The sequence below is a fragment of the Podospora pseudopauciseta genome, chromosome 1 (genome assembly GCF_035222475.1).
Source record: "Podospora pseudopauciseta strain CBS 411.78 chromosome 1, whole genome shotgun sequence".
In the NCBI taxonomy this organism is placed as follows: domain Eukaryota; kingdom Fungi; phylum Ascomycota; class Sordariomycetes; order Sordariales; family Podosporaceae; genus Podospora; species Podospora pseudopauciseta.
In genome coordinates this window covers 5,852,781-5,864,336 of record NC_085892.1, presented here as the reverse complement: position 1 = coordinate 5,864,336, position 11,556 = coordinate 5,852,781, and the positions used below count along the sequence as shown (strand labels likewise).

At 50.2% G+C, this 11,556-nt stretch overlaps 1 protein-coding gene across 1 annotated transcript; it reads left to right on the top strand.

The window, feature by feature from the left end:
- Positions 1 to 7,826: 7,826 nt before the first annotated feature.
- On the top strand, positions 7,827 to 11,460 carry QC763_116270 (uncharacterized protein). The gene is made up of 2 exons (XM_062908195.1): positions 7,827 to 9,117; positions 9,179 to 11,460. The coding sequence occupies exons 1-2, from the start codon at positions 8,802 to 8,804 to the stop codon at positions 10,438 to 10,440; spliced, it is 1,578 nt and encodes a 525-aa protein (XP_062771248.1). The 5' UTR covers positions 7,827 to 8,801; the 3' UTR covers positions 10,441 to 11,460.
- Positions 11,461 to 11,556: the final 96 nt, after the last annotated feature.

Genomic DNA, 11,556 nt, shown 5'->3' with positions numbered 1-11,556 from the left:
AGAAACCTTGATCTTAAATAGTTGGGTCCGCACAGGCAGCGGCAGGCAGCAGCGCAGCACCAACGACATCTTATGGATGACATAAAACGCCATGCCTAACAAGTCCACCACCAACTCCACCATTCAACTTCACCATTCAATGTTACTACGTTGCAATGGAAGACAGGACTCTCCGTCATGTGATTTTACGCAGTCACGCTGAGGACAACCTCAAGCTCAAAGCCCCCATGAACGATATAGAATTAAGTAAGCACGGAATGAGGGGACCTCCAAAAAGTCTCAAATACGTGGCAAATCGTCCACAAATTTCCTATTATTTCTCATAATACTGATAAAAGCCTTGGTGTCGTTGTGTAATGGGTAATGGGAGATGGATATTGTACAATGATAGGTTCCGGTCTAATTTCTAATAGTCTATCATCTACATACCTTGGTCTGGAACCAAATATTCCGCGCAGATGTCATCTCCCTTTACCCCTGCCGCCTTTTCAGGATTATTTTCATATGGAAGGTGCCATCCAAATACGATGGTATCAAGCGGACTTGAGCAGGAGGAAGGTTGCTTCAAATCCTTCGGAACTTTGGATATGCGAGACGCTCTTGGCTCGTTGCCGAGTTTATGACTCTATGTGCCAGCCGACTGGACTTGACAAAAGAATCAGTGTGATAAACTACATGAAGCCTCGTTACCGATCTGAATCAAGTTTTTCAAGTTGCTTTATCGACGGGCAGGAGGATCTGAACTGTAATTTTTTCGTCTTTGCCCGTGGTTGAAGGAGCCACACGATAGCGGCGTCAAAAGTCAGCGCTAAATGTCCGCCAATCTAGCCCAGGTCTCGCTTGAGGATTGTGGATCCAACCTCTTTTTGAACTTGAATGAAGAACAACGCCCTCATTCAACACCACACACGTGCATCAGTTGCATTGAACGATCCTGTCGACCTGTCCCTGCATTCTTAGAGGACCATCTGTCCGACCTCGTTTGCTGTCTCAGGCAAGCTAAGCCGACACCACGTGGGGACTGTTCTTTCCGGTCGAGGGAAATGTTTTGCCGTTTTGGGACTCGCTTATGGGTGTCACAATAACAGGTGGCACCCCCCCCTCCCCACCCCCCTTTGCTGTTCATGTTATTTCAGCATCATCTGAAAATAATTAGCACTGCGGCATTTGAAGTTTGTTGAACTAACCACTGAAAGGCCCACTGTTAAGGAATAAACATCTTGGCAGTGGGACCTTGTCTACCTGGTCAATAAGAGGCCCACTGTTAAGGAATTAATTTTTTGGCATTGGGACCTTGATCATCCAATCGGGCGAACATGTGCCATCTGGGCGCTCTTCCTGATGACATCTGTTGAAATACAGCACTTATTTGAAGGAGGAAAGCGAGGTCTTGGATGCCTATAAAAGGCTCCCCTCGCAGTGTATTTGGAATGGTCTTTTCTCTTTCAAGGTTCAAGTCAAACAGTCAAATTCAATATACTGGTTTACAGGGCATAGTTCCCTATACTTGCCTTCCTTCGGTGCCACCTCGCACCGTCGTACCTCGCAGTCCAAGGACCCCCAGAGTCTTCAGGTAATTGCTTCCGACCTACCTGGTAGGGCATACAACTAGCCTTCCGACGACATATCTCAACAACAACCATCGAATTGGCTCTCGACTCCCTGGACCCTGAGTTCCCTTGGGTCGTGATATCATGCCCCTCTTATTTTACTTGCCCTCTTTAAACATAAGCTAATTCGTTCTAGTTATTGAGAAATGAATATCAAGGGGGTTGCAACAGTGTGATTGTATTGCTTGTCCTTGTCTGTCCTTCGAAGCCAGAGAACCTCCATTATATCTATACGTGGTGACAACGTTGGTGGCAAACGGTACCATGTCCAGCTTAACTGGCTACGTCGGTTTCAGCTCCCATGAGCTCCTATTCAGCTTGGTTGACCAGAACCCTACTATGTCTGACAGCTACTGTGACAACAAACTCTGTGGCTCGCTGTGAGCGCTGTGGTTCCCAACTGCAAGTGATGTCGGTGGTACAATGCCGGTGGTGCAAGTGCTGGCAACCACAAAGAAAAAGATACTGTAAAATCCACAGTAGCTTGAAAACTAGTTCTCTAGTTCCCCTGCCACAAGATTCTGGCGGCAGTGTCTAGTATTTTGTTTCGGTCAGGAATCTCCGATAGTAACTTCAAGGGTGCCGAGCATAAAAGTAAAACCCAATGTCATGTATCGTGCACAAACCAACTTCACGCAATTTACGCACAAAAAACCCCATGTGGACCCCGCAACTCATTTTGTCGTAATTTACTTTGTTCTCAGCTGTAGCTGTGTATACCTTACTGCTCTTGTTAAATTGAATGACTAGCTGGAGGAAGGCAGACCCTAACCCTCCGCGAGCCTGCTTTGGTTGTCGAGGCAACTGCCCGAGTGAGCACAGGCCAACCCAACAATGCCGTGAAGTGTTTCATTGGCAATCCACCAGCCAGCTCTTCCCCCTCATTTATATCGTGACAAAATACACAAGATGCAATTGCGTCCCGCTGCAAACGAGCCCGAAAGTCATCCGAACTACAGCCCTGCGACAGCGCAGCGGCCCCACAAGGTCGACTTTCTCCACCCCGGCTATCTTGGGAGCGCAGCAGTGCTTCTCTCATTGCCCGCACTCGATGTCGGCGGTATCGACTTCGACACGGCGCTGGCTGCCTGTGGCCTCATTGCCGGTAACCGGTGGAGCGATGGGTTTTTCTCACTTGACCGCGACGGCGCCGTAAGTGTAGAGCGCCCGGATGACGGCATCCTGCGCGAGCCGCAATACTTCTTTCACCTTCCCGGCCCGCTAGACCCTCCGTATCCCATCGTGCCGCGTTTCTCACACTGGCGATTCCCGCATAATCACCTGCCACCCTTGTGGCAAAAATGGGCGGCAGATATATCGGCGACGCGTATGGCAGGAGACGTGGCTCGGCGCTGCGTACTCTCCAACTACGGCGACGGCCTTGAGATAGCGCATCTGCTACCGGCCGGCGAGGACGACTGGTGGCTTTCAAACCAGATGCAACAATACTCGCCTACGCAGTTGTTCTCCAGCAACCCGATTGACGGCCCAGCAAACCTTCTGACGCTACGGGCAGATCTCCATCGCGTTTTTGACGAGAGACATTTTTGTTTTGTTCCTAAGGTTGGGGAAAAAAATGTGGGAGACGGTAGCGAGGCGGATGCAGGTCGCGACGGAGCCACAGCAGAGCGGAAGCCACCGCAGCTCGTTCTACACGTCTTCAACTCGACGCCAAGTGGACAGCTCCCCAACCTCTGGCATAACCGCGCCGTTCACCCCATCCCCACGACTGTGGCAGTAGAGTGTCTCTTTGCCCGTTTTGCCTGGACCATTTTAAGCCCCCGTGTCTTCGATATGTTCCTCCCCTCGACGTTTGTGCCGAGGCGCCTGCTTCTCTGGAGTCGCGAGAAGGGTGAATGGGAGACCGAAGAGGTTAGTCCTGAGATGTGCAGGCAGATGTGGAAGAATGCCAGGTCGCGCTCTCCTAGGAAGAGAAGCGCACCGAGGTCCGACGATGCTGCTGATGAAATACTAGTAATGGAAAGCCCTAGTCCACGTGATAGCGGCTACTTTGGAAGAGATTCCTTGGAGAACGATGGCTGCTATAATGACGAGTTTGGCTATGCTAAGCAATATAAGGAGGAGCGTTTGGGGCGGCTACGGAAACGGAAGCGCAGCTCCGAGGAGCTTGTTGATGTTGAGAGCTCATTTGCTACAGTAGTCTAGAAGCTAGGCTACTAAGACATAAGCTCCGATCCATACTCATTTTGAGGACCAGCCTTGTCTGTCAAAGCTTTCAAATATCAATCTCAATTAGGTTTTTCGCTGACAGTCACTGTTCCTCCCTCCTCCTCTTTTGTGAACCCTGCACTTTGGCCTCCCGGTCAAGTCTTCTAGTTTGAGGTCAGTTTCATTCTCATGTGCCCGTTTCCCCCTCTCGACTCTCCGTTTGGTTGCCCTCTGTCTTATATCTTTTGGCGGTAGGGCGCGACTTTTTTCTGGTCACATCCCTTATTTCCTTACATTCTTCCTCCCAACATTGGCGTGTCGTTTTCAGCAGTAGTAAACATATGAATAAGTGTGACGAACCCCTGATAAGAATCTCTGAAAGGGATACTGTAGTACATACTGTATGATCGTTGATTCTATGGTGTAGAAGGGTGAAAGCTTTGTAGTGTGTGACAGATACTGGGTTGAAGGCTGCTTCTGAACAACGGTTCGGTGTAGCCAAAACGTACATAACAAAGATGGATCAAGGGTTTCAGTCTTAATAACTTGAACTTGTATTGAGCTTCCACTTATATTGCTTACTGCGGGACTATCTAATACCACATACTTCCTCTGTATACAGACCTTCTTCTATCAACATTACCATTTGTCAAGCTGAAGTAAGGGGTTTGGGTCAACCAAGCTGAATAGAGCTCAGGGGAGCTGAACTAGCGTAGCCAGTTCAGCTGGACATGGTACCATTTGCCACCAACATGTACAGATATAATGGAGGTTCTCTGGCTTTTAAGAAAAACAGACAGACAATTCAATCATTTGGGTAGCCATTCCTACCAACAACTCTTCGCCTTGCAACGAGGTGCATCTGCAAGATCTCAGCCTGGATTGCGTATGCACAACACCACTATTGTCACCAGTGATTGTGGTGCTGCCCATTAGTGCCACCGTGATAATGTCGCCACCTCACTTATCTTGCTAATGATTGGCTGTGGTGCGCCCTGCTCTCCACTCCATCCTTATGCCAGGTTCGTGACACGATTGCACGATTTCGATAATCTTGGATGCTAACTCTTTATTCCAAAAGTTGCCCGGAGCTACTGTGAGGTTTTCTTCGGTTTGCTTAGCCGCTGCTCTCTTGTTCAATGTCAATTTTTATTCGATAATGTAGCCCGCGCAAAAGGGTAGGTGTTCTACGTATGACCGGTTTAGGAACCAGTCCGTGTACGGCACAAACGGGAGGGTCTTACGAATAGGCTGCTGTGACAAGGGCTGGAGTTCAGGGCTTGGAACGACATGGATTCAATTCATTACAGTAATCTTCAGTGGCCTCAAGATCCTTGATGAGGAATCCTTTCATCCCATTGCTCTGCTCTTCTGATAGCATATTTATCTCTCTTTAGCGGTCCGTAATTGTCATGGCCTCAGGTATCTACCAAGCTGGATGATCCCATGTAAATATGCATGAGCCATTTACACATCTGTCTATTTCTTTTTTCTAGCTTGACACCAGAAGGGCCCGGGAGGATGGGTCAATTTATAGATATCTTCAGAATTCTAGCATCTCCAATTAGTTCATTCAAGAGGCAAATTGATAGTAACATTTTAGTTCTGCTCGGCTCTTCTCGGTTCTGCGGCAGCATGGAATCAGGTGTGGGCACCTGTCCTCTATGACTCACCTTTTCACAGTAAACTGAAATCGCCACTCGCACATATTGGATTCTTCAGCACCCTCCCGGGATAGAGTCAGACAACTCTGCAAAGGATCAGCCCAGTGGCGACGAGCCGTAACGCCACCTCCATAGTGCCGCGAGGTTCTGCATGTCAGCCAGTTGCTGGTGCGAAGCTGGCCTAACGGAGCGAGTTGCGGCTGTCACACGTCAACGATCAACAGCGCAGCGAACTGCAAGTCCCGAACCAGTCGTTGGAACGTGAAGCGAGCAAACAAGCCAACGACATAAAGAGAACGAATGGAGAGAACTTTAAAATGCATTATTTGTCTCTTGAGAAGCCAATAAATAGCTAATAGTTATCATCCACCCCTGGACCGCAGAGCAGGTTGGGCGGTATTCAGGTGGTAACCATAGCACATTCTGGCCATTACAAATGACCCAAGTCTTGTCTGGACTTAACCCATACCCATGTGCCCCTAGATTATCCGCCGAAAAGACGACCGAGGAAACCGAGCCGCTATGGCCTTCCAGCGTCTGGAGGCATTGCCCCGAGACGGGATCCCAGATCTTGACGGTACCGTCGCTTGAACCGGATGCGAGCCGCTGGCCTTCCGCCAAAAAGACGACCGAAGAAACCCAGCCGCTATGGCCTTCCAGCGTCTGGAGGAATGCATTCCAGTCTGCTTCTACTATCCAGCTAGGTTCTTCCGTCCTAAATCTCTTCTTCACCAGGCTGCCAACCGGTGCAAATACGAGGGCTGATATGTATGCCTGAAGAGGGACTTGCTCGATTATCCATCCGTAGGACTGAGCGAACCATTGTGCATCACGGATAAAGGTAGTTAGCTGCCTGTTATGAGTTCGCCCCTGTATCTCTGTTAGTAAGTTCTCTCGTCTTAGTAGTCTATACTTACGAGCAGGCCCTCAAGCTTTCTTATAGCAATGACACCCTCCGACATAGTGTCACACGTCAACCACCCGCAGCCTGGATCACAGCCAACGACACAGTGAACTGCGAGCTCTGAGCCAGTCGTTGGGAAGTGAAACAAGCAACAGGCTACAAGCGGTAGTAGCAAAGGCATCATTGGCTCATAATCGGAGGGATGTGCTGGACTTGGCAGATACCTAAGGTCATCACAAGCACGGACCACAGTGAGAGAGATAAATACATGAGCAGAAGAGCAGAGCAGTGGGATGAAAAGATTCCTCATCAAGGATCTTGAGGCCACTGAAGATTACTGTAATGAATTGAACCCATGTCGTTCCAAGCCCTGAACTCCAGCCCCTGTCACACATAGCTCGGAGTAGACTGAGAGCTTCGAGCCAGTAAAGATACTTCTGTTCAAGGAATGTCTGGACTTCATCTTGTATGTTAAGTTGTGTCGTATTCCTACCAGAAATCGTGTGGCAGAGGTGGTTAACCCAGAAGATGCACGAGTACCGTACTGTCGCAAGAGTGTCCGGTTCTGGCGTGCGGACCTGATCGATTGGGGGGTTAGATCGGTAATTTCAGGGGTATCATGAGACTGGCAGAACAGGGTTATTTGGGTTATCAGGGTTTGGGCGTGGCCCGACCAAACTTTGAATTGAACATCGAACATCTGCAGGTTAATCAACACATTACCCGCCCTGAAGCTTCTCAACTCCAATTGTAAGCACTTCAACCTGTGATACTATGGATACGTGGCTGTTGGTCTTTTCAACAGGAGGAAACAGGTGACTGGTAAAAAGCATGACCCACACAGTGCAAACAACTAGTATAAAACTGTAATCAACACCGTGCAGCGTGTGACTGCTGAGAAGCCTACTGTTAAGGAATTAATATGTTGGCAGCGGGACTTTTGATCTCCCGGTCAGTGAGAGGCCCACTGTTAGTGAATTAATATCTTGGCAGCGGGGCCTTTGACCACCTGGGCCCTCCTAGGACTACCAACAAGTTGACCAAGTTTGCACCTCAAGGCAGCTTCCTTGCGAAACTTATGGATGGTGTGCCGCAGTGATAAGCCAAGTCCAGCATAAATGCACGGACATCCAAACATCCAGTCATTCAGCTGAATCCTCAGCAAAACGCATTCCTTGCGATAACATACATATGATCTTGATCTCGGCTTCAAAGATCGGAGTGTAAATGTCCAGATATGCAAAGAGTTATGCTTTATCATCATTCCGCCTGAGAGCCTGAAAATACAAGCTCGATGTACCAAAGTACCTATATTTTCTACAGCCAGTTTTATTTTCGAGTTTTATTTCTTTCGGCACTTATATGCTTCAGGTTCATTGGAAGATTTAGGGGTGTGAATGTAGAAATGAGGAAGAAATCTTCCTCAGATTTTGGCAGCATGTCTTCCAGAAACAGCATTGGATTTCTCTCGAAATGAGAGTCTGGATGAACATTACGAATGAGCCCCGGGAGCACCCGTCAAACTTCCTTATCTGCCTCCTTCCCGCCCACCTTCCTTACCCATCCCGAAGGAACATCCCGATGGACGGCAGTCTCCCATGACAGGAAGACAGGATGAGATGCTTGCCTGGTTAACGATATCGCCATAACCAGCAACGCCCGTGGATGGGATTAATGGTGCTCAACGGTCTTGGTTGGTTTCCGCCAACACGATTGGCCACTTGGTTGCCATAAGCGGGAACTTACCCATCTTGGCTCATCCCATCGTATATATCGTCACTGCTGACTGGTTCCTTCCAGATCCCGAACCATCAAAGTGTAGAGGACCAAGTACGCGAGCGGCGCATGGGACTCGACATCGACAAAAGAACGCCTGACGAGCTCCCGCACAAGAACAGATCACGTGGCGTCTGGGGCTTCCCTCTTGTTTGTTTGCAGGTCATCGCTATTTCGATAGATCTAGGCAAAGACGACGACATGATCCGCTTGCCTGCCATGCTGGTGGCAAAGTCTTGTCCGGCAGCATTTTCCAAAGTAGGCCGTGCCAGACGGATACATTCCATGTGGAACTTGCCTTGCGGATGACTGTGCCTGTTGATAGGCGAACATCTCTGCGGCACGGGGGCGTTGTTTGGTTCATGCTGAAGGATCATCATCCCATTCGACGGTTCTCTTTTGCTGCAGCGCCGCCGAGGAGCGGACGCTGCCCCTAACAAGTCCTGCTTGTACCCCCGTTCCACCGATTCAACCAAGATTGCGAGGCAAAACCGATTCCATAAGGCCCAGTGTCCTTCCCCATCCCTGAACCTCCTTTCCAACCGTTCGGTCGAGCTCCCGTCCCCCCCTGCGTTAGCCGAGACCCAAAGGACGGGGATGCGTAGGCTGGCGTTCAACAGTCTTGCCTCACGCCACCACCTCCACAGCTCAGATCTGGAGTTGATATAAGAACCACCGATGCAAGCACAGACGACAAGCAAGGAGGCGGGTTCCTTCGTCGAGTCTGGGGTGCACGGCTCCAGCATGTCATCAACCCTTCCATCGCAAGGGCAGCCGCCTATCGCCGAGCTCACACTACCACCCATGCCCAGGAGGCAGTCGTGCGATCGTTGTCACGAACTCAAGGTCCGCTGTGTCACGGATGGGCATGACAACAATACACTTGGTCTCGGGGTCATAGGCGAAGAGAGTGAAGCTAGTCGTGGGAGGTCGGTGATAGCGCCAATACCTTGTGCAAGGTGCTCCAAGGCAGGGGCGGTTTGCATTTTCAGTCGTATGTTTCCGGAATACTAGACTGCTCTAAGATCCCCTACATGTACTGACATTGCTTGTAGCCCAGCTCCGGTCCGGCCGTCCAAGGGTACACCGACATCCGGTTAGGAAAAGAGCGAGGCGGTCATCCAGGTGTCCATCTTCACCAGCCGAACTCTCCCCAACTCATTCCCAGTCCCTATCACCGAGACCCCCTGCATTCAACTTCCCGCTACCGGAGACCAGGCCAGGTATTGAAAGACAATCACAATCCCGAACAGCGCCCTTACTTCTGTCGACAACTGCATCGCCAAACTTTGACATTGTCTACAGGAGACCCGATTTGAACACTCCAACAACACTTCTGTCAAACTTTGGGTTGCCAGGACACCAAGGTCATTTCTCCAATAGACAGGACCACTTCCATCCTCTGCCACATACGGCCGAAGATTCCAGTAGTGAATTTGGGCCTTCTTTTTCCGAAAGCATACTCAGCGCAACCTCAGCGACAACCGACAATACATGGATGTTTTCCGGCTCAGCCGAAAATCTTCTTGAAGAAGCCACTCAAGCTAACCTCCGCATCAATCGCGCTGGAAGCATGTTGAGTACCCTCACCCGAGCGCTGTTGACAATAGCTTCACCAGCGATCAATGAAATCTTCGATGCAGGCTGCTCACTGATCAGCTTCATGGACCGTTACGCCGCACGACAAATGATATCACCCCACATACCCCTGGAAAGGAGGAGAGCCAGTTCGGATGTGTATAGAATACCCCATGGCGCCATAGGAAGCTCAGCACCCATCAGCAAGGCTACCGATACTGCCATTTCTCTCATGGCTCTGGCCTCCCACCAAATGCTCTTGGGCATTTTTGAAGATCTTTGCAGTTCATTTCTCTCGCAAATCAACTCGGGTCAGGCAGCCACACCACCCAACACGCCATCAACGGGGGCCTTCTTTGGCTCATCGCACAGTCAGATGCTTGCCATGACCAACTTGATCAGCCATCTCATGGAGCAGCTAGATCGTGCTCTGCGATCACTGGCAGTTGACCAACAAGACGCTCCCGAAGGTTCCGAAGGGCTTATCGTGGCGGCATCGGTGGCGGTGGCTTCGACACATGACGCCGAGTTTGATCATGCGCTGGGCTTTGGTCATCCTCCACCGCCTAGCCAGGCACATCAAGAACCGGATTTCGACGGGCAGAAACACAACAGAAGAACGCCACAAACGCTACAGGAAGGTGTAGTCAGCGTAATCTTCAATCAGGTGGAGCAGCGGCAAACTCGAGCAAGAGAACAAGTCCTTATGTTGAGAAGGTTGTTAGGGGGGAGAAGTTGATGTATGATTATGGCGGTTTGGCAGATCTGGCATCTTTTCGTTTCTTGTGTATCTTGATCTTTTTGTTTCAATTGCTTGTACATTTCACCAACACACACATGTCGTCATCCTTATCCATAGTAGATACACTGTTTTGTTAGGACCGTCGTGCCTACACTCCAACGACGAACTGGGGTTGCGATCGCGGCTCGTTGGGTATTGTTTGTTTGTTGATCAAAAGCATTGATGCGTCCCGCAGCTCTTTACACAACACCTCTGCCGGCTTCACCGAATGAGACCTCTCTCTCTCTCTCTCTGGGGAGCCGATCCCACAACATCGCGCACCTCATCAGTGAGGCGGGGGCGCTGGGCACGAGTGACGGAGAGTGGTGGACGGTGATGCGGTTTGGTGGCGTGGTCAGGGGAGGTTGAGTGGACTGTCTCGTAAAATATCCGGAAAGGGGAAAGAAGGGTAAGGCTCATCCGTGATGAACAGACCAATGCGCGGGTGAGGCGATAAGGAGACCACGTCGTCATTTTTATGGAAAAAAGGGTACCATAGACCTTCTTGTTGATTGGGGTCGGTCGTTTGGCGTTTTGGTACAGTTTCATTGATGATACTTGAGTGCCGCAGCCCGGCTTTGATGGGGATGCAGTTAGTAAGGGGAGATGATTGGAGAAATGCGACACAGGAGAGAATTTGTCTGTTTCTGTTATGGCCCCCAAGGAGAGGAGAGGGGGAGGGGTTGGGAGTTGTTGAATGGTGAGGCAGATGATGGGGTGAGTTTGGGAGTGATAGGAGGCTGAGGTCAGACTGTTTGTTGGCTGGTAGAAAGGCACCACATGGAGACAAACAACAAGATTGTTGGGCACTTGCTGAGTCAGGACGAGACGGCATCATGATGTTGGCTGAGGAAGACTTTTTGCTTCAGACTTTTCAACAGCGAAGATGCAGTAGACCGAGGGGAGATAAATGATTGGTCGCCCTACAGCTGACGTTTGACGGACGGGAAGATGACTAGGGGCGGGAAGCTGCAGCCTGGGAGGGCTGGGCGGGAGGGCATCGAGGGGATTTTCAGCTTCAGAATGCGACGTCAGCTTGGGAGGTGGGCTGACGAATCCGAGGGGTTGGTTGGG

Bases quoted from the DNA above. Each gene is read 5' to 3' on its own strand.
- QC763_116270 (XM_062908195.1), top strand. From the start codon at position 8,802: ATGCAAGCACAGACGACAAGCAAGGAGGCGGGTTCCTTCGTCGAGTCT. The intron at 9,118-9,178 runs GTATGTTTCCGG...CATTGCTTGTAG, and splicing joins GGCGGTTTGCATTTTCAGTC to CCCAGCTCCGGTCCGGCCGT.